General features: G+C 38.2%; 1 protein-coding gene across 2 annotated transcripts in view; it reads left to right on the top strand.

The window, feature by feature from the left end:
* wnt7bb (wingless-type MMTV integration site family, member 7Bb) overlaps positions 1 to 23,752 on the top strand; it is a 28,641-nt gene extending 4,889 nt beyond the window's left edge. For both annotated transcript variants that reach the window (XM_026919944.3, XM_026919943.3), the window contains exons 2-4: positions 4,041 to 4,267; positions 15,568 to 15,839; positions 19,131 to 23,752. In XM_026919944.3, coding sequence (XP_026775745.1) covers positions 4,041 to 4,267; positions 15,568 to 15,839; positions 19,131 to 19,610 — 979 coding nt within the window. In that variant the 3' untranslated portion in view covers positions 19,611 to 23,752. The remainder of the gene's footprint in view (positions 1 to 4,040; positions 4,268 to 15,567; positions 15,840 to 19,130) is intronic.
* The last annotated feature ends 209 nt before the right edge of the window (positions 23,753 to 23,961 follow it).

The following is a 23,961-nucleotide window of genomic DNA, read 5'->3' as shown; positions in this document are numbered from 1 at the left end:
TTTTCTTTTTACTGCTGAAACCACCTTCATGTCAGTACAGGTTTTGTATTGTTTATGAACCAGGCCTGCCATGGTACTCACAGAATCCCTATGTCAGCACAGTCATGTTTTAACATAAAATGAATAAAACTATAATCATCAACAGATTTACAAATTCATTTTAATCAAATGGAAACTGTTTTTTTCTTCCAGCTCCCTTTGTGCAAAAGTAAACTGTAGGAACTGAGAGAGGTTGTGAGGTTGAGATCTGAGAGTTTCCCGTAAGCATCTGGTGCCAGCCAGTTCACATTGGTAGTTTTGAGGTTGTTTTAGTCAGATTTGTTTTAAGTGGACACTGAACTGCATGATATCTTAAGCCAAGCACAAAGAGACCATTTATTTTCCCTTGTTTAAATGTAGAGTGCATTTACTTGTCTGCAGGATTATTTATTTATCATTTACCCGAAAGTCCTGCTCATGTTGAAATCTTTCTCATGGTACATGTTTGAGTTATTTCGCTATATTTTCCATCAACCACAATTCCATCAACCACAATTCCATCAACCAATGCATGGGTTATATGTAATGGTTCTCCAATTAAATTAATGTTTTTACATTCTGTTTATAGAACTACCAGAAAAGTGTGTGTGCTTTCTAACAAAAAGATCCTCGATCTTTTGCTCTTTTTCTTTTGCCATGAAGCCCATGAATCTATTAATCCTTTCAGTACTGCTGGGCCTGTACAAACTTAGTGTCATGTAGCGTTGTCTAACTTCCACCTTTGCTGGTCTGTGAAAACCACTGTAACTGAATGGTAGAGGTGGTGAGCGTTACACTGTGTACACACACAAGGGTTTCCTGAAAGCCTCACCACCAGACCATGACACGATCAACAAACAGTGTTGACTCCATGCAGTGGGAGGGTGACATCGCCACAAACCTGCCAGCCAGTGATTGTCTCTTGCCCCCGCTTTATTCCTCTTCCTCGTCATAACCTGGCCTGAGGTAGAAAGTTTATATTCAGCTTGTTAAACCAAAATCACCACTAAGCAGACATGTCAGTCAGGGCATTATACTTGGTGGAAAGCTGGCATGCCATTATACATAGCCTTTAGTGGCCACCAAATAAACAATAAGAGGGAATGTTTCACTAGAATAAAGTGAAGCTTGTTCCATAATAAAGTCAATTTCATTTCTGCATAATTTAGAAAAGCGTATTTACAAATGAGGTTGAAAAGGGATTATAGCAGTGTACACTGTTACAGAGTGAGCTTTTTGCAGTTTGAAAAGACACATGCAGTCCTGCACTTTTTGAATAAGATTTTTGTATTTTTCCAAAAGTACAAGAACTTCAACAAAGATTTCTACACATGCACATAAATAGAAATGAACAGTTACCTTAAAGCTCACAGGCACATGCTAAAGGAGCATATGCCCAGTATGTATAAATCTATACAGTATATTGACCAGAGGGAGATAAGTGTTGATTTCTCTCAAAGTCCCTTCCAAATGTATTTTGCAATTTTTTTCCCTTTCTCTTTGTCTCGTTTGGCTTGTTCATTAGGAGTCTGCATTTTCTGAAAGCTGCTCTGACAGTAACTGTGTAGCGACAAGCATTTTGATGTGTAATTGTCAAAATTTGATTTATTTAATTTTTTTTGGAAGAAATACTACTTAAAATAAGGTTGAAATGTTTTCACACTTTTTTTTCTGTTATAACTTGCTTAGTCACATTAAATCTGGAACCTCTGGTGGTAACTCCAGGGAATCTTCTGTAGCTACAAAGTTAAGGTGTCTTGGAGTTCTCTGACATTATATCATAATATCACTAGTGTGAGAATTTCATTCAGTTTCTCCCGCTCATGTTTCTCAGTGACAGGAATCATCTTGCTAAAGTATGATGCTTACAGAATGTGGTTCGGAAATTCACATTTGTGCCGCATGGTAGGTCTAGAAAATATGGTCTTAGAAAAAGAAAAAGAAAAACGTTAAAAAAGGAAAACTTGTTTTGGGGCTAGAGAGATAGGGTAGAATATACAATGTTTTATTTTTAGTTAGTGGCTAAAAATATTTATTTTTATTAGTTGTTATTTTTATTGTTTATGTTTTATTAGTGTTATTTTGGCATGTCTTTTCCCCTGAAGTTAATATTCAGTACAGGCAGTTACAACTTAAACTGAAAATACGACTATGTCAATAAAACCTCTTTGAAGGGAAGTGCTTGGTCTGGCGGATGGCTTGGGGCAGGAGTAAGTGTCCACTGACTCATTCATGATGTGGTCCACACTAGACAGGTCATAACACCATAACAGCTGTATTTCTTTCTTTTATGCAGTTCGTGCAATTTCCTGCTAATATATGTCTTAGGGTCCTACTTCTGCAACACCTTAAACTTTTCTTTAAGAGTTTCAGTTGTACATATACTTTACCTGCTTCCATTTGCAGTCCAAAACACATGGATTTGATTCTCTGCAGAGACGAGAGATGTATCCCAATCTTGGAGCGAAGGACACGTTTGTTGGTTCCTCATCTCCGTCTTCATTGCACATGTGGTTTTGCATTTAAGAATAATTCTTAAGCCTTTGTGGACATGGAAATGCAACTAAAGTAGGCTCAAGCCAACCATATCCAATTTCCAATGAACATTCCCTCCCTTTTTTCCCCACTTTCATGTGTTTTGAAAGGGAATCCATAAGTTGTAAGTGCCCTACCCCCACCCCCTCCGCTCTTTTTTTTTCTTTTTGCTGACACACAGCTTGCATGCTGCAGCCTGCCCTGCTTGTGGTGGAGTCCTCAGTGGTCGACGTCATACTTCAAAGCTGGCATGTGCTTCCATGGGTTTTTATGGCCCTTGTGTCTGATATGTTTGAAAGACATATATCTGCATGGGTTAGATGGTTGTAAACAAAAGGGCTAGGTTGTTTAACACTGCTTTTTCACAAGCACAAACTATGCCCAAAATACCCAATGCCTATTTGGGAATGATTGTCAGGACTGAATCAACAGAAGAACAGAACACTGAGTAGAGCGCTGATTTCTGAATATGCCACTTGAGAATTGTGTAACGTGATCAAATAGAACACTTTGTTGAGCCTTTCAGGCACCTTACTATAAACCATTCATCATGACCTGTTATATACGCTGCTGTTGAAATGGAGCTTGATAAATGTGTACTGTTTACTGTATTTATTGCTAAAAAGAAAAGAATATATGAGATTATATATTGACCATCCACATGTTATATGTTTGAAAAGACACCAGATTTTGATCTGTTGTACCTTTAAACATCAACGAATGGTGTGTGAATCTCCCATGAACTCTTATTTGTGTCATACCATCTCTGTTTTGTAAACACTGTGAGATCCCAAATTAAAAGGAATAACATTTATGGTGACTTCAGGGTCAAGATGTGAACCACTTCTAAATTTGAGAAGTAGAAATTACAAATCGTGTCGTTGCCTGCGGCATGCCTGGCATTGGTTAGGTCTGGAAACAATTCCAGCTATGTTACCTAACAATTAGTGTACCAACCCAACTTACTTTATCAGGGATTTGTGCCAAACCATTGTGGACAGACCTCATCCACAAGCAAATAAACAAAATATCATTTTCTGCTGTGACCATTCCGACATGCATTGTCAAATGTTTGTCCTTTATACCTTCTAAAATATATAGTGTAATCTATTTTTTCAGGAGATTGTGATGAGTGGCTATAAATAAACCCTGTTCTTGCATTATGTATCTACTGTCCCTTTATTAATTATCTGCTAAAATGCTATAAAATATAGGATAGTTCATGATTTTGATATTGAATTGAATTGAAGATATTGAATTAAAGATATTGAATTAAATAATTACAGTAAAATATTTTTAGCATTTCATGCTGTGCAGTGGCCTGTATGGGACAGTATGAATTGTGTTGCATCAGTGTAACATTTTGGAAAATACATACCTTTATTTCAGATTTTGTACTTCTATATTAATATCCTACATGCACCATACGTATCAGTTTGCTTCTCTACCCTAATTAACTGTGTCTCTGCTTCTCTTCCCCCTTTAAGGGCCCTTTCCTCTGTGGTGGCCCTGGGTGCCAACATCATCTGCAATAAGATTCCAGGCCTGGCTCCTCGCCAGCGGGCCATCTGCCAAAGTCGTCCTGACGCCATCATTGTAATAGGCGAGGGGGCTCAGCTGGGCATCAATGAGTGTCAGTACCAGTTCCGCTACGGCCGTTGGAATTGCTCGGCCCTGGGAGAGCGTACTGTCTTTGGCCAGGAACTCCGAGTAGGTCAGTCTGTGCTAAGGGCTATTTTTGGTACACTCTGAGAAAGAAAAAGGTCAGTTGGAGATCTCATTTGATGTAATTAGAAGAATCTCTGGTGATTGTATAAATCATTCTTTGCAGCTTTATCGACATATTGTTATTTTGATCAGGACTGATACAGTGGGCTTTCAGCAATTCAGTTTAAGCCTTCTTTTTTTTACCAGCTATGTTTTGCGCGCATTTGGTGAACGTTCTAATTGAGGTCTACATCCTGTCAAAGAGACATGGAAACTCATTGAGCTTCACTAGGATGAGAAACATTTGCAAGCTTTACATGCATTACATGATGCTGTCAAAGCTGTTGAAGGCTTAGTTGTTGTAACTTGTAAGAGAAAGATTATATAAATATTTTGAGAGCCAGCTTTCACATTATGCAAACTTTATTCATGCTCTAACCCAAGTCAATAAGCCTGCTACTAGAACTTTACCTTCTTACAAAACCACATTTGTAAGTTGGCTGATATAGTACCGCATTTCACACAGCCACCGCACATCCAATCACGCAACCACAGGCCTAATCACTTATATTACTTCAGTGATTTTTATTGCCTTGAGAACATTTGTCAATTAAATGAAAGAACAGACGTGACAGTTATATCTGCTTCTGTGCAAGGGCTTGGCAGTTACGAGTTTAGGACAGAAGACCTGCCACAGAATCCTGGTTGCATTGCAATGGTGTAATTTAGAGGCAAGATCCTTATGAAAAAAGGTAGCAGGAAGATTGCACATGAGGCACCTATATTGTACTATATAGTGCACATTGTGTCAACCAGTATGTTTAAATCTTTATAAATGGTTGCTATTCTGTCTCTCTCCTCCTCTTTCTCTCTTCTTTCTGTCAAAATGAAGTACAGCCCAACAGTTTTGACATTCCAGGGAAAGCCTTTTTATATATTTCTCTTCATTTAAGAATGCTTTGTTGGTGTTAAAATATGGCGATATTGAAAGTTGAAAACCTTTGCATTGTTAACTATCTAAATGTCTTGCTTTATTTAGTATTTTTGCACAAAGGCACTTTTTTAACAGTCGTTTGTTTCCCCCTAAAATAAGCAAATATGGCTAATATGCAGGTGTACCTAAAGTTAAATAAATATTACGATTTGTTATTTTTATATTACTTATCTAATCAGAAGTAGATGTATTTTTTAATTTGCTTGATTTAATTTGTTTTGTAATATGATTTAAAAAATAAATTACTACAAATTACTAGCAATAGACATAATAACAAACATGGCCAAAAAATCATGGGCCAAAATTACAAAGAAGTTAAATGCTGAAATGGAATAATTAATCAGGACAATACTGTTACTGTAGACATTTAAAACTATTGTCACTCATTAAAATGGAGTGCAGAACTGTTGCTCCAGTTGAGGATTATGTTAATTGCAATTGTAATATAACTGCCAGACTCTTAGCTATAATTTTCTTCTGTTCTGCTTTCTGTTTTTGCCAGCCATATTTGTGGTTTTTATAGATTGTTAGAGGTTGTTTCAACTGTAAAATTGTATTTTGGTATGTTAGTTAGTTTGCTCTTTGATACAAGGTCTAACATTTATTTATTAGGGCTAGAAGTGCTTTTTCATCTAAGGTTAAAAGCTAGCAGTTGATTGCACATATTTTAACATCACATGCAAAACATTAGACACTATGTGTCATGATGCGGACAGATGGAACTAAATGCATGTTTTTATTAAAACCAGTTTAGCAGACAAACAACAAACAACAGGGCCAGGCAACATGAGGCAGGCTAATGGTCAAGCAATCAGATCAACTGGATAAATGAGAAGCAGTTTATGGTCAAACACTAATCAAACTGGTTCCTCTCAAGGTTTCTTCCTCATGTCACCTCAGCTTTCAAGTTTATATCTGGAATTTATATATTTCTGTAAAGCTGCTTTGTGACAATGTCTCTTGTTGAACACGCTATACAAATAAAATTGAAATTAATTAAAAAACAGGCAAATAACTAAAGCTTGGACTCATCACAGACGCAATGCTGGAATGAGACTTGGCAAAGTAACACTGAGAGTTGGGGTTATTTAAAGGGAGTAGTGCGATAGCAAACAGAAGAATTCTGTTAGTAATCAGGTGCCCATGAAGCAGGATAGGAACTGGACTGGACGTTCAGCTTTAGCTACGTCTCAACATAGGCCAACATGCAGTAGTCATTTTCATATACAATATTGTGATAGTATAGTAATAGTATAGTTACAAATAAAATGAAATGTTATGCATCATAATATCAAAATGTAATATCATTATATTCATTATGAGAGGCTATCTGTACACATTGTCAACTGAGTTTTCACTAATAAGCTCTTTGGTACTCATTTGACTTTGGCCTGCACTTTTCACTATTGTAAAAAAAAAAAAAAAAAAAAAGAGAGAATGTTTTATTAGTGGCTTGAGAGAAATTCAAATGTTGAAGTTTAACTGTTCCATAGTCAAGCATGTCCAAAAAACACAGTTTTTTTTTATCTTCTGAGTTTTTGAGCCTCTGAACCATGCAAATAATTTTACAGCTGAGGTAAAGTTGTTTGTAATGGCTTCAGTGGGTCTTTGCAAATTTACTCTTCTGTTGACTTGGGTCTGATAGATCCAAGTTGTTACTTTGACACTAATTGAAAATATCCTTCTAGAAATATGCTTCAAGTTATAGTTACTTTCAAGAAAAGAATTCCTCCTTATTCCAGTTACCTTATTTTTATTATATATTGTAAGTGTTCCTATTCCCATCCAACAGTTTTCCTTGAATGGATAGTGTTGTAACCCAAAGAGTTAAAGGTCATATAACCACAAAGCTGATTCGCTCTCTGCTTGGCCAGTCTCAGTAAGCTTGGACAATCTCTGGCCGTTTTATTTTGGCTTTCCAGTGCGGCACACATTAATAGCTGGGTTATTGGATATTACTGAGCCCCCAGAGATTTCATTCAAGGAAAGATTCTGTTTCAGAAAATGGTCAGGTAATCCGATCCGCATTTCAGTATTACCCGGGAAATATAAATATCTGTGGAAGGAAAATGGTGGCTAAGAGTCTCTATATAGTACTGTTGAAAGCCATAACTGATACATTAAAACAAGAGGAAAATGAAAAACGTATAGATAGCAAAAGTTTATAGTCTGTTTTTAGAAAAATGGTTGTGATTTAACTTCACAGCAGGTAGCCAAACAACTTCAAATGAAAAGGGAAAAGTTTTGAAGTAACTGTGAATTAAATTTAAATCAAGTCAGTAAACCTCCACTCTTTGTATGTTACAAGTGTCATCTATGTTAGCTATGAAAAAGATCTCGTAATCTTGTGTTTGAAATGGGACTAAAACAAAGGCTTTTCCAATCTCCCCTACACAATAGAGGTGTTGAATGAGAAAAGTACTCAAACTCTTTTGCATTTACCATTCTGTCATCCTGGTGATTCAGTGTATCCATGTGAATGGAGGTTGTCACTGAGCTCGGAGAAAAATTGCTTCAGTACAAACTTGTACCGCCCTTACTCACTTCACCGCAAGGCCAGTAACAGGGCAGGTGGATGAGAGCGGTAATATGGGTGGTGTGCTGCCATGTCCTCTTAATCTATACTGCTTTGCCTAGTGAAATTGGTCAGATCAAACTCAACTCTATGCACAAACTGGGGCAGTATTAGGAGTTGGTCACTTAAGTCGTTGACCTAAATTCAAGAGTTATGTCAATATTTACATAGGTAAAGGGCTCTGTGTTCAGAGTCAGTATACACAGCTACATAGGCTGAATTTCAGGGAAACCCATTCAGGCTAGTAAAATTCGCTGTGTGTTTTTCACACCCCTGTGTCTACTTTTTCTTGAGTAGAGGTCTCAGAGACAGGGTTTCTCAATAGCATCTGCTATGTATGATGTAACATAAAGCAAGATAAAAGAATAAAAAGAAAGGCAAATATAATTATAATACAAAGATGGCAAGCATTCAAATAAACATCAAGAAGGAGTCTAGCCAGATGTAAGCTACTTTACCATGCTTATAATTCACTATTTTGAGTTATTGAGATAAAAATAATACCAGTGTTTTTGCTATTTCTATAGGCTCTCCTATTTAAAAAAAAAAAAAAGTGACTTTGGTTTGAAGGATAAGCTAAACAAGCTCTTGTCTGCTCTGATGACAGCTCACTTTAGTAAGTGTTTCCTTCACCTTCAGTTACTGCTTTATCCCGGTCAGGGTTGTAGTGGATCCAGGGAACACTGGGTGTGAGGTGGGAATACAACCTGGATGGGACACCAGCCCATGCATGCATGCACACACACACACACACACACACACACACCTAGGGACGAGTTAGCATAGCTAATCCACCTGCAGCATGTTTTTGGGAGATGTTAAGAAAATGTAGTTCATAATTTTAGCCATAGAAAATTCAGTCCTTGAGATGACATTCTCTACGGAAAAAAAAACCTTTCCATGGACTTTACAGGCAGGATACAATTAATTAATGGTGTCATATTTATGTATTTAACATTGCCCTCGAATGGCGTTCCATTGTCATTTGAGTGCATTCACGGCCCAAACAATACCTTTCAGTATGACATATTGTGGTTACATCAAACTGTCAGACAGTGGCGCTGGACTGCTCCCTCGCAGTAAATTTCAGTGTCAGAATCAAGCGTAACTGAGATACACCTCTGTTTTCAGCAAACACCAACTTGTGCACAACTCCCGTGCTACTGTACGAGTATGGTAGGATAGTAGCTATTTTTCATGTGAATACCCCAATGCACAATGTAACTTTTAGATTAATTAATTAATTACTTTAATTATTTCCACTAGAAACAAATTGCACGACGACTTACAAGGTTGCTGAGTGAATTCGAAATTGTGTTAAATTGTACACTCTTTTCCTGAGAATGCAGTTTATTTATATAAACTATCACTTTATATTGCATTTTCTGTCCTTGATATCGTACTTATTTTGTCCATACCTTGTGAATAACATCAGTGTTTTGAAAGAATTATAAAAAAAAAAATCAGATTTTCATGATTTTCCAGATGTGTTGAATCCTTCTGTCTGTGGCAGAAATACATTTTCACAGAGCCTGAACATTCTTGCTTCACATAATCTGAACTGCAAATTCCTGTTTGTTACAAGTAACAAGAGAGAGCAACTCTCTCTCTCATTCTAGAAATCATACCCATCTGGTTTAATTTATGCCTTTAGTGACTCGTAGTGTAAGTGGAATAACTCAAGAGAAATGTTGTTGAACAAACTTTGGTTTATTTTCAATTGAATTGCGATGTCACTCAGTTGGGAGGGCCTGTCAGTAATATGAGAAACATTATTGCCTTTAGTGCCTACATTTATTTATATTGCCTTCTAATACTGGTCCACCTAGAACAAGGGACCTAGTGAATGCACAAACTTTTCCTGGAAGCCCTAAAATTCAAGTAAATCACATCACTGACATCACATAAACTGATAAGGAGCTGTGAGATTCTCTTAAAATTCTTAAATTAATTGTCAACTCAGAGACTGGGTTGGATGCTTAAACTATACTTTCCAACACTGTCGGTGCAATAGGGGGAAACACACTTCCTTTCTAGTTTACAGTTCCCTTCTTTCCATAATTAACAACTAACACTATTATATAGACTTATCAAGATCTTTAAATTATAAAGGTATATCTGATAATTCTGCCATTTGAGCCACAAGTGCCATAAAGAACCTCAGACAGTAGGCAGTGTGGTGGTGCATTGGGTAGCATTGCTGCTTCACAGCTAAATTGCCAATAGGTGTGAATGAATGTGTGAATAGTGCACTGCAATGGACTGGCGTCCCATTCGGGGTACATATTCCTGCCTTGTGCGCATTGTTACTGGGATTGGCTTAGATACAGTTCTTTTCAGTATACAACTTCCTTACCATTCTCATCCATTTAGAGATAGTAAACCATCTTCATGGAAGCATGAGGGACATTTATCAGCAGCCAGACCAGCACCAGAAATTAAGTGTCCTGGTTATGGAGTCGACAGAAATTGAGTTATATAGAGCTGTATAGAGATACTGAAGAAAGAGATAAGAATGAATATGAATAAATAGAATAGACTAAGGAAAAGGAATAAGCAGCTTGGAATTTCTTACCCAGCATTGGCTCCACTCAGAACTAATAAACATAGGTGAAAAATCGGAGAGAGAAATAGTGATAGGGAGCACAGTGAGAGACAAGAATATTTTGGCTTACAACATTACATGCTTGCTGTAATAAATGAGACACATATACTGTACATCCAGCACATATATTTACCACCTTGTTCTATTCTCTTTATATAACAATTTCCTCTTAATATAACAATTACCCTCTCTTCGGGGTACCATACTAAAGACTGAATTGCACACATTAAAAGCAGACAGTTGTAATGGCACTAATTATTAATTTGTCCTCTTAAAATTAGCAATAAAAGCAATACAGTTTCTCTCTCTGTTGAGTACTGAGCTCCACAAGTGCTTCCTTATAAAGGAGCAGTGAATAGCTTTCCATTTTACCAGCACTAGACAAGACTCGCACCATCTTTCTAACTTACTGGACTTTTGGAGTATAAATGTCCAGATCTTTCATTGAAACAAAGGAGAAAAATGATTGGATAGTGGTTTGTAATCAGGTCTATGCATTCACACAAGGGATGGGTGATACCACTCTTCGATTCAGTACCAAGTAATACCAAGTTTAGTGTACCAGTACCAATACTGATATTTTGAAAAGTCTTCTTGTGTATATAAAAATGGGAAATTTGCAATGTTTCCAGTGAGCAAGTGTCGATATCAGGAATTATACGTGAAATAAAAAGGGAAAGAAGATCCAGTATGACAATGCCCCTGGGCACAATGTGAGCTCCATGAAGACATGGTTTGACAAAGCTGGTTTGCCAAACCACTCTTGCAGATGAATGGGCAAATCCCCACAGCCACATTACAAAATCTAGTGGAAAGCCCTCTGAGAAGAGTGGAGGTTATTATAACAGCAATGGGGCACTAAATCCGGAATGGGATGTTCAGCAAGCACATATGGGTGTGATGGTCAGGTATCCACATACTTTTGGCCATATAGTGTACGTTTTCACTCCTTTGTGTTTCTGAGTGCCTGTTTGACTGAGTGTATGTGTGTATGTGTGTGTGTTTTAATTTTCACATTCTGTTTGATAAAACAATAAGCACACAAAGCACACAGTATTGCTATTCTTATATTAAGATCGATTTTGCCCACCCTTTGTTCAAAGGAGTGTGTGCTGACGCAGCACAGTTTCCCCTGGTTAACCTCCCATCCCTGTTAGCCAACAGAGCCTGATAGCCAAATGGACAGTTAGATGGATGACTGGGTAGGAAGTATTATCAGTCTAATCTGTATCCGCCTCTGGTGGCTCGGCCAGTGTAGGCGTGACTGGAACTTTGGAAGGACAAATGGATAGACGGATGGATGGAAGGACAGATAGAGGGAAGGGCGATAGGCTGTGTTATCAGGCCGATCTGCATGCCTCTGTTGGCCTGGCCAGTGGAGGTGTTGAAACAGGATGTTAGGAGATCAGATTGCTCAGCTTCACACAATGCGATGAATACACTGCATTGATTGGAGATGGAGAAACTGGCTGAATTCCTATTAGAGTCTTTTTCCCCTTATCACATTTACTTTGAATATATATCCCATTGTATTTTCATACACGCTAAAAGATCAGATGTAAACTTTGTATTTGATCTTTTAGTACCAGCTGGGCAAGGTAATAAAATACAAGAGCACTGAAAAGTAAAATGGGACAAAATCATGTTATACAGCCACTTTATAATTCCATTATTTATTACTTCATAATATTTAACTGCATGCTTATATTGTACTGTAATTTTTCATAAACTTAGTCTGAATCCTGAATTCTGCTCTGTCTGCATTGGAATAATGCCTGAGTTATTAATGTCTAATTAATATCTGAGTGGCATTAAGAAGGCTCTGTAAAACGTTCTGAATTTGAGTTGAATGAATTTAATCACAGTGCTTTATTTGAAGGCTCATCTGCTTAATAAGCACATGCATAAACATCGAGTAACATACTGAAAAACTTACTGAGTATATATACGTTCTTCTGTGGTTAAAAGAACACACACACACATATATGTAAACACCTGTCCATGCAGCATAGTACACTTAACATATTCTAAAGCATGATCTTCTGGCAAAACTACTGTATTTTTTGCCCAGCAAGAAGGCATTGCTACCTCCTCTAACTGTAAAACTCATGAACCACAACATTGTCTATAATTTGATGGAAACACATGTTCAAGGCAATGTGACATAAAGCTGAATGGAAAACCAAAGTGCACAGTTTATTAATCAGTTTTTCTACCGTTGCTATACAAAGCAGGACTTAGTTTTGCTTCTGCTGAAGCAAGCACCAATGGCTTATTCCATGCATGTATCTTACATATAGGAGAAAAAACCTGCATTAGCAATTGAGAAATCATTTTGCTCAGTCCTTATATGATTATGCTTATCATAATGTGCTAATCTTCATGGTGTGTCTGTGAGTATGGCTTTTAATGGATTTGTTTTGTAAAATTACTGAAGCTTTATGTTAACCTTTCTAACTCTAGTCCTGCAGCACCCTGCAACCGCCAGTGGGTGCCACTTTTTTCTCTTTATTTATTCAAGCATCAACAGGCACCTTGTGTGAGTAACTGGTGGAAGTGGTGCAACATTAACTGCATGGAGACACATAGAGGCAAATGCTTCAGTGTTGAATAAACATTTGAGAAACCTCAGACCTAGGGAGGGCTAGGCACAGTGTAGTCACTGGGAGTTGCCTGTAGATCAACACTTGAACCCTGTAGGCGTTTATTGCATACATTGCTAAGTGTGCCCAAGCCTCAAGGTGCAAGTGTGTAATATCCCTGTGTTTCTGACTAATATGTGTTACCACAAAGTGCTCCATTGCTCTCTGAGATATAATTTTGAGGCAGAGAAAAAGATCATGGTGCAGCTTTCTCAGATCATTTTTCAGCAAATGTATACTCTGCCAAATTCAGCAGGTACTGAGATGGCCTACTGAGGAACAAGAAGTTATAAGTGAATCTCCTGAAACCTTCCAAAAAACTACATCTCAATTACAGCTACATTGCAGAAGCCAGGGATAATTACTTTGTCACTGTAGATTACATTAAAAAGAACATGGAGGCTATTTGAAATGTTTATCTTTGTTTTAGGATGTTGTAGTGCTCTCTTGGTTAAAGCAGTGTCCTTAAATGTCTTCAGTTTTAGAAGTATGAATGAACTGTACGCTTCTACATTGGAGAGCCACAGAATGCATCCTGGAGAAAGAAAGACTGCATGTTTTAGTACTTATTGTTCTCTCTATGGTTGTAAATCTGAGCTGCTCTTTCATTCAGAGTTTGTTTAGTGGTCCAGTCCGCTGTATCAGAGCCAAGTAATCAGCTGTCACAAATGCCACAGACACATGTCTATCTTTTCCATAGATAATGAGGTAAATTGAACCTATCTATAGGTTAGAGTGGGAGGGAAAAGGATCTAAAGCATCTTTCCCTTCTCCTTCTCATCTTGGACTCTTGTCACAGACACTTGCCACTGAACCCTTTAAGCCACGTGGTTTAATAATGCTGTGTTATTCTCCCTGGACTGCTCCAAGTCCATTGAGGTTTTCTGGTCAGTCCAGTTTTCCACTGGCATAGCACAAGGCTATCCCAGGGTGGTTCCTCCTGGAACACAGTCACAACATTGGAGCTGGACTCTTCACATCTTTTTTCTTTTTCTTTTTTTTTTTTTTTGGATGTCTTCTGGATGTCAGGAACCACACTACTGCAGAACGGGGAACGGGATAAAGTGAGAGACAGATGGAGAAAACTAATTCAGCCATACATACCTCTTTTACGTTTTTCCTATTATCTTGTGCTGATGAAAGAAAAATCAAATAGTCTGTGCATAAACAGATTAAAACACTGCAAGAATGTCATTAAGATTGCAGCAGAGAAAGATTACTGAAATGTTAAAGCTACAGTTTCTGAATGGGTGGAGTTAATCTTTATATATATTATATATATATGTGTGTGTGTGTATGGGGGAACAATAATATATGGAAAGAAAGTAGTCTATCCTGGCCGAGGCCACAGAACAAACACAGAGACTTCTGTCTCTCTCACTCTCTCTGTACACTGCTGTAATATGCTCTCATTACCAGCTTCAGCAGTTCCAGACCCAACAGGGGGTGACAACCCACTGATGCTCCATCATTTCCCTTGTGCCTGTATGACTGCAGTACATGCATGTGTTTTTACCATTATGCTGGCACTGTATATGTGGTGAGCTGTTTGCATAAATGTTTAGCAGGGTACATGTGTGTGTGTGTGTGTGTGTGTGTGTGTGTGTGCGTGTGTGCGCGGGTGTGAGTGTGTGTATAGGTTTGTTTAGGTTACCACAAGCTGACTGTACAGGGTTTGAATTGTAACCAGAACAACAGTGAGTAGTTGGTTGTGAGTCAGTTTCCGGTTGTGTCAGACATTCAAGGGAAAAAAAAACAACGACGAAAGAGGACAGGAGAAGAAATGAATCGTCACCCATTCTAGTGAGGAATGGGTATTGTCTAGGTTTCTAATCCACTGGAATTGGATTAGACAGAAGATAAGGCTGATAGTCTTTACATGGGCATGCTACATGCTATACGTAATTTATTTTCTTTTATATAATGTGATCTTTTTTGTTTTACTGGCCTGAACACAGCGTTAGCATGAATACAGGGTTCTGATTGTTATACAATATGTGTACCATTGGAAAATCTATAGTCATCTTTGGAGACAGAGAGGCCTGTGGACCTTTTCCTCTTTCATGTGGCTAGTTTACAAGGTGCTTTGCTTGAGGAATTCAGCACATTGGACAGCACCTGCACTGCTTTCTTGCACTGTCAGTATGCCATGGCTTGGTGCTTAAGCAGGCTGTTTGTTAGGCCAGAATGTATTTGATTTAAAAGATTAGTTTTTGATGTGAAATCTAAAAAAGGTGAAATCCCAGAGTTTTGGTATCAATGCCGTTATATTAAACTGGTTCACAGTTCTTAATAATAATCATCTACCAATTTTACTTTTTAAATAAGCACATGCTTACAATTTAGATAGTGGAGTATAGTGTTAGCAACAGGGCTACAGGTTCCAGTCCAAATGCTGCTGGCTAATTCCAGCCTTCCTCTAGTTGATGATTAGTGACATGTAGTGTTAATGAGTGAAGCAGATATCACAGGCTAATCTCTCTTTCCCCAGGCAGCAAGGAGGCTGCATTCACCTATGCCATCACAGCTGCCGGAGTGGCCCATGCAGTGACAGCGGCATGTAGCCAAGGCAACATGAGCCACTGTGGCTGCGATCGTGAGAAACAGGGCTACTACAACCAAGAGGAGGGCTGGAAGTGGGGAGGCTGCTCCGCTGACATCAAACATGGCATCGAGTTCTCCCGGAGGTTTGTGGATGCCCGGGAGATTAAAAAAAACGCCCGCCGACTGATGAACCTGCACAACAATGAAGCAGGGAGAAAGGTAATTTAAAAAAGCACCTGTTCAGGCTTTATCCCTCTTCTTATTTGTTTCAATTCTTTAGTCACTAGGAATGTAACGGCATCAGGTATGGCTTTGCTTGCCTCATAACAATGTTCTGTCCTAACCAGTAGGTAATGCTTAAAACAATTCAAGTCTATTTATCATTTGCACAGTATGTCAAGACATATGTACATTAAAATATTTATGGTGAGGCTCAGGTAATTTGCTTAAATATTATATGCATAATATGCAAAACACACACAAGAACTTAAAAATGTTAAAAATAGAACAAAATAAGTACAATAAAAGCACAATAAACAATATACAATAGGGACATGTGGGGAAGAGAGAAAAAAGAACATTAAAATACAGAAAAGAAAGTATTGAACTGTGCAAACTGAACAAGTGTAAAGTAACAGTGGAGAACGTATGTAAAGTGACACAGTTATTTTGGGAATGGAAATGAACTGGCCCACAGGCTGTTTAGGGGCTTAATAGCCCACAGATATAAACTGTTTTTTGATTGTCCATGACTGGATATTCCTTTAGCATTTGCCAGAGGAGAGTCTGGAAAACAGTCCTGGGTGACTGAGGTCTAAGGTGATTTTGTGAGCTTTCTTCAGGTACCATGTCCGGTAGATGTCCTGTATCACTGGGAGTCTGTTGCCATTTGCTGTTTTCACCCGTCTGGTGAGCCTTGTGGTTGTGGATGGTGCAACTACCATACCATACAGTGAAGCAGTCAGTCAGGATGCTCTCTGTGCTACACCGGCAGATGTTGGTGAGGATGTTAGGGTCCAAACTTCTCGATATAGAGACTATAGAGACTGCATCAGGCAGACCTTATGATCAGGTGATCGGTGATGTGTACACAGAGGAAAATGAAGTTTCTGACTCTTTCAATGACAGCTCTTTTGATGTGTGTGGGGGTATGCACTTTACCTTCCAGCTTCCTGTACTCCACTATAATTTCCTTCATGTTGCTGGCATTAAGAGGGAGGTCAATGTCATGACACCATTCTGATAGAGCTCTGATCTCCTGATAGGCTGTCTCAAAACCATTAGTGATGAGACCAAGGATGGTTGTATCATCAGCAAAGTTAAAAATTACATTGGAGATGCATTTGCAGTCATGTGTGAACAGGGAATACAAGACAGGGCTGTGTACACACCTTTGGGGGGCACCTATGTTCAGAGTCGGTGTGGAGGAGGTTAAGTTAGATATTCTCACCACTTGGGGTCTACTTGTCAGGAAGTCTGTGATCCAGTTGCACATAGGGATGTTCAGCCCCAGATCTTTAAGCTTCATGGTCAGTTTGGTGGAAATGATGGTGTTAAAAGTCAACGAAGAACATTCTCACATAGGTGCTCTTTTTCTCTAGATGTGTGAGAGCGGCATGCATCGTTACGCCAATGGCCCCGTCTGTAGATCTGTTGCAGTGGTATGCTAAGACTATCATAATTAACCAATAAACATCTTTATATTATCTGCTTGATAAATGGTCTGAATAGCACTCTAAGCACTTTGTGTGCACACTGGAGTGTGTATGTGGTATAGTTTGTTGGTGTTAGGCTTGTGTAGAACAAGGTGAATTACATACAACTCTGAAACATACCAGCAAAAAGAAGCATCACCCTTCACAAAGGCTTACAGGGTGTGAATTTGGAGACGCTCTGGCTGATAAGTAACAGTCAAAACATATTTGACAGCTTGTTTTCCTTTAGCCAATTACTGTGCGTTTTCCCTCCACCATCTTGTGGCATCCTCCTGATTCCAGCACTGGTTTGGCTTGGCTCTGCTCCTCTTGGCCATGTTTGTTTGTTATTAGTCATCCAAGAACATAAAATAACATGCACCCTAACAGCACAGCTCTTCTGCTTCAGAGTGCACTCTGGTGGCAAATGGATCTAATTAATAACGCAGCTCTTTATTGTGTGTGCTGGAAGAGCCAGGCTGAGCCGAGCGGAGCCCAGTCTGCGGTTGCCAGATGGAGCCCCGCCAGTCCCCCTCCAGTCCATTGCATGGAATCATGAAGTGTAAAGTCAGTAACAGGATATTATTGTGAGCCTCTTTCTGCTGCACTGAAAACACAGTATTCGCTTCACTGCATCAAGGTTTTTTCTGCCTTTTATAAAGAAGCCATCATGGTAATAGTTGAGCGGTGGCATCACAGAGTGGGAGGGGAGGTTGGGAGGATTTTAATATACCATGTGACTCTGCAATGAGCAGGAGCACTGCTGCATCTCTGGAATTTCAATTGCTATCAGACGTGTGCGTGGTTTGAGCTAGCTTTGAAGAACTTTGGGCAAAACTGGTGTACATCATCCCACTAAATGTAAACGTATTCTTTCAAGTGTGTACAGCCATGCCAGAATTAATGAAAAAGGACTGATGTGGAGTTAAACTTTATAATCTGTACTGGATTGGCTAACTAGTGGTGAAAACGAGCTGAATAAAGATATTCTTTTTTAGAAGACAGTGACAATGGAGGCTAAATCCAAACAATCCCTGCCAAAAAAATTAAACATTTTATACAGTTTTGCTGTAAGAATTTATACATACAGGTAGTGCTGGGGACAAGTTTGAATTACTATGAGGCATTATTCAATAGATTAGTATTACTGGTATGTTTATTTTATCAAACAATTTCAAAGGAAATACAAATATAACCAGTTAAGACATGTGATTAGATGAATGACCCACATTCTTGGTAAATGACGGTATCATATTTACTTTTCCTGTACTTACATGTGGTATTCACAGAGTTAGAAGGAAGAACAAAATAATGTATTATGGCTAAGTACATGTTTACAAATTTTTCTTATTTATTTATTTATTTATTAGCAGGCATTTTATGTATTTCTTTCAGTCATACAAAGTCTTTGGTATGCCAGCAGATTACTAAATCAAGGTTACATGAATGTGTTATGTTGTGGTCTACATAACACATTTATAATATCTTACATAAACACTTCATAAAGTACTCATGCACTTTATTATCAATAATCATGACATTAATACTGTAGATAATATTAACTACTAATACAATTAATCAGCTACTATGTCACATGCTTAAGAAAATCTCTTTGAGTAAAATGACATGGTAGTCTACATTAATGAGGTGCCATTTGCTTGGATATAAATTGTTACCGAGACATGCCCTATATCTTTAATACTGCATATGCAATCAAACATGTAAATCAACAACAAAATCTTATCATAAGATCATGCTGTTTAATGCTCTCCTCTGATTGCTCAATAGTAACCTTTGGTTACATTGTTGTCCTCAGGTGCTGGAAGAGCGGATGAAGCTGGAGTGTAAATGCCATGGTGTTTCGGGTTCTTGCACCACTAAGACATGCTGGACCACCCTTCCAAAGTTTAGAGAAATAGGCTACGTGCTGAAGGACAAGTACAATAAAGCGGTCCACGTGGAGGTAGTTCGAGCCAGTAGACTACGCCAGCCTACCTTCCTCAAGGTGAAGAAAGTGCATGGCTATCAAAAACCCGAGGAGACAGATTTGGTCTACATCGAGCGTTCACCTAACTACTGTGAGGAGGATGCTAAGACAGGCAGCGTGGGGACGCAGGGTCGTTTATGTAACAGAACATCACCACATACAGATGGCTGTGACCTCATGTGCTGCGGCCGAGGGTACAACACTCACCAGTACACCAAGGTGTGGCAGTGTAACTGCAAGTTTCAGTGGTGCTGCTTTGTCAAATGCAACACCTGCAGTGAGAGGACGGAGGTGTTCACCTGCAAATGAACAAGTGTGTATTCGAGGACATGTGAGCTGGGACGAGGACATGTAGGAACAGTTTGGGTGGAAGACTTGCTGACTAAGAGAGATATTATTTTTTAAATATAAATATATATAAAAAATAACAGAAACCGAATGGGAATTATACAGTCTTCAGCTCTTCACAGCATCGTTTTGCACAGCAGAATGTTTATATTTGCTTTCCCATAGAGGTTAAATGCTAACCTCCGTAGGTACCAGTCCAGCTTTTTAATGAGTTTAAACTACCAGAAGCTCATGCACTGATGTATCCATACTGACTCAAGAAAAAGGACTGCCTGATGCATGCCATGCCCTGGACTATGCATGCATTCTGGGGACTGTATTTTTTCCATTTAATTTGATGCTGATAAATAAAGGACCAAAAGGAGGCTATGATCATTTGGATATTAACAGGACCCTTCAGAAAGAAATCAGAAAGGATTGGTTAAGGTAACCTCACTTAGAATATAGGGCTAAAGAGAGAAGGAACATTTTAACTCATGATCCTAAGCTCTGTAAAGAAGAGAAGACAGTGCAGCCTGAAAAACTGAGTTATTGCTACAAGAAACCTCCTACTGCCAACTGGAACTTGGTGGGATATGTTAGCTGTCCAGTCACACTGGAACTGTATGTTTGAACACTGAAATTGTTTATTTATGTTATAGTATCTTAAAAAAGCAAAGCACTAACGGGTAGAAATGTCTTATTTTGTACTAAATGTAAATAAACAGAGAAAGATGGGGGAAAAAGTTTGTATAAACTCCTGACTGAAAGTGACTGACAGACTTCTCAAGAAAAAGCTCCCAAGTCCTGTGACAAATTTCTATTTTCCTAAAATGATTTAACCAATAATAGTGTATTGACTTCAGAAACCACTCTTTAGCACAGTTTACAGTTTACATATTTAACATTGGTTCTACTTTGCTGTAGCCTAGCCTTAGTGTGCAGTAAGGTATGCACTAAAAATCTGAACATTCTACTTTTTTTTTTTTTAAATCTTAGACAATAGCTAAAAAGCACTCTTTAAATATCTTTTCTCAACTTGCTGGATATGTTGCTGCACTGATATTTTTTCTATTCTAGAAACTAAATAAATTTGCATTTGACTGACTTTGGGATTTCATTGCAGAGAGAGATTTTTTGTAGCCCAAATATGTGACTGCGGTTTGCTTTTATGGAAAAGTATTTTATTTGTATGTTTATGTGGATTATACTAATGGCAATAACTGAATAGTAACCATTAACATCCACTTAAGAGAGAACAATAATATGTGCTGTACACTACAATACTACAGTATATATCTGGTGGATTTACAGTATATCTTTAGCTAGTATAGGTTTATGTAATGTTTAATAACAATCATAATACATAGGTATATTTGAGAATCCATAACAGAGAGGATATCCCACTGATTTTCCATCTTTAGCTGTAATATATTGTTTTTTTTCATTCTGATGCTTCTAGTCAAGGAAGACCACTTTGTTTCTCTTGTCAAAACCTGCTTTCCACTACCATGCCTTGAGACCTTATTTGGGATTGTTCCCTTAAACAAGGCAATAATATTCATCATGCAACATATCTAAGCCAATTCTTGTACACTGAGAAAAGTCCCTTATTCAGACGTTCCAACCACCTCTAAATACGACCACTGGCCATGCGGATGAAACATAAATCGTTAAAAACATCATAACACAATAAATCTGTCAACTTCCTGACTTGGACCTTATTTTGTACACACCACATGGTCATAATAACCTGTGGTCAAATCCCTTGATTATGGTATGCATGAAACAAAAGTTAAGTTATCTCTGGCAGAAAAAACAGGAGCCCATCTCTCAGTGAGTTGTAGGAAGAACCATGGGAAGGGAGCCCTACCATTTTAAAGGCGTAGTCCACAATTTTTAAATAAAGTGTTGTGTGAATCTTTGACAGTATATAATTTTTAGGTGTTGCATAGTTGAAATGATTGCTGCAGTGTTGACATCTATCTTTCTTAGGATTCCAGCAGGCACAGGAAAAAATCCATTTTAAATAAGAAAAGGGTTTGGCAGTTTGGCAAATGAATATTTTAATGAAGTCCCTCAGAAGTTCTTATAACAACTTTTATTTTTAAGAAGTCATAGTGAGTTCCCAGATCAGTAGGAGTCTCTACTGTGTTATGTTCAAACAACCAATCTGTACTGGACAAAGCATGTGTACATAGCACCACATTTATTTAAGGTATGTGTACATAGTACCACATCCTTTACACCAGCTATGTCGCAGCTGAGAGGTCAACACCTTTTTTTTTTCTCCACACTATATGACACACCTGGGATTCAAGAATGGGATTGCCCCAATATAATCTCCCTCTGAAATCATGTTTTGAAGATTTTTAATTGAACATTCAAGTATAATTGTTGGCGGCATCAAAGGGAGTCTTATCCTTTGTAGACGATTAATGTTACTGATAAGGATTACAGCATTTATTATGCCTGTATTCCTGTTTCTGCCCTGATGCACTGATACACCAAAAGGAGAAACATTACAAACATTTACAGCTGGTAATGCACACTTAGTATAAATGTAATTGGCTTAAATACTAATTCAACTCTTTCAAGAAATTATGCAAGTAATGAGAATTAAGGATGCTTGCAGTTATATATTATATATTTTTCCAGGGATAATGATGTTTTAAGGTCAAAGAATCAGAGGCCCAAATCCTCAAGAGATTAAGATCTAAAACTTTTAAGGTACTCTCTGTCATTTTAATTGGAATGCAATGAGTTATAATCACTTAAACTCAATAATTCATCTAGGCAAAGTTCGTCCAAAGGATACTTTCTAAAGGAATAACAATAGAAGGCAATAAAGCATATCAAACAATTACCCGTAAAAAATAAGAGTCATTTAAGAAATCTCTCTGTGTCCATAATTTATATACACACACAATGTACATGCATATATATATATTTGGAATTTGGCAAAGTGTCACTATTGCCTGCCAGTGGCTCTGGGTCGGTCTGAAAAGCATTACAGACAAGCAGCAAAGCAGAAGTAAGTGTTTTGTTAGTAGTCTGAACCCTGGTGCCCGGAACCACTTAAGCTCCTGTACTAAACCTGGATTTGACCAAAATGATTCCATTTGTTTCTGACAAACATTTTGTCATTAAAAATATGAGAGAGAAAAACAGACCCTGCTGCATGTGTTCATTTCTAAAGCACCTATTGTCGAGTTGTCAGGATCATTATTTGATCAGGGGTTTTATTCTGCTAGCTAATGCCAGTGGTCTTTTATCTGCAGTGTGGTTTCAGAGCAGGATTGCATCGGCCAGGCAGAAAGCTTACAGGGACCCGGGTTTATTATTGTTAATATTAATATTATTAATTAATATTAATCTGTTGTATATCTAGTTTATTGTAATTTTTTTTACCCACCCTATTGATAATGTAGCATTCACAGTTTTCCAAAAGCATCATAAAATTAGAAGAGAGTGAGTGTTCAACGTCTTTAGTGTTTATGCTGTGATACTGTTGGGAAACCTAAGATGAATATGGTTTCTTACTAATGTAATACTGAATAAGTTACTGATTAATCAACTGTAGCACAAAGATTCCCATTCTGAGTACCTATTCTGATTGCTTGCCTTAACACTCTGATTAAACTGAGAAACTGGGCTCAGATCCTCAGTTCCTTTTCAACAGCTTCATGGGTGGTTGGACTAAACAACAAGGGCAAGACAATCTGTTAACTCCTGCCAGTGGTGTACAAGTGAGACAGTTCTGATAGGAAACCACATTAAGATGTTTATTCCAGAATACATTTAGCATGGTTGAGTAAGCAGGCAGTAAGCAGGTAAAATGTGAGTAATCACGGAGGTCTCTTTTGTGAAGCATTTCCGACTCCAATAAAAATAGCTTATTTTAAAGTGCATAATGAATAGCCAAATGGTTGCCAACTATCACTTAGCTCCTATAACCAACTCTTGGAGGGCAAGAACAAGGGAGGAAAATACAATCCAGAATCCTCTCTTGAGTCTCAGAGCAGATGCTATTGATAAAATCCTTGCCTGTTTCCTGGGGTGATTTGGCTCATTGGCATCGAAAGTGTTGCCCATGGTTTGACCCATCTGTGCTCTCTCTCATCCTCACACAAAGTCCTCTTTCAGGCCTTCAGGAAATGGGCCTCATCAGTCTGCTTCAATGAAGCTCTGGCAGTGTCGTCGAAGCCAGTTGCCAGGCATCAGGCAGACAGCGGGGTATAGATGCTGTGAGTGTATGGGCAGAGGGCAGTTTGTGTCGTCCTATTGCTGGGCACTGAGAAGAGGTTGAGTGAGTTCACATGCTTTGTTGATG

Source organism: Pangasianodon hypophthalmus, chromosome 9 (genome assembly GCF_027358585.1).
Source record: "Pangasianodon hypophthalmus isolate fPanHyp1 chromosome 9, fPanHyp1.pri, whole genome shotgun sequence".
Lineage (NCBI taxonomy): Eukaryota > Metazoa > Chordata > Actinopteri > Siluriformes > Pangasiidae > Pangasianodon > Pangasianodon hypophthalmus.
The sequence above is the reverse complement of the archived record's forward strand: the minus strand, read 5'-3'. Positions and strand labels throughout refer to the sequence as shown.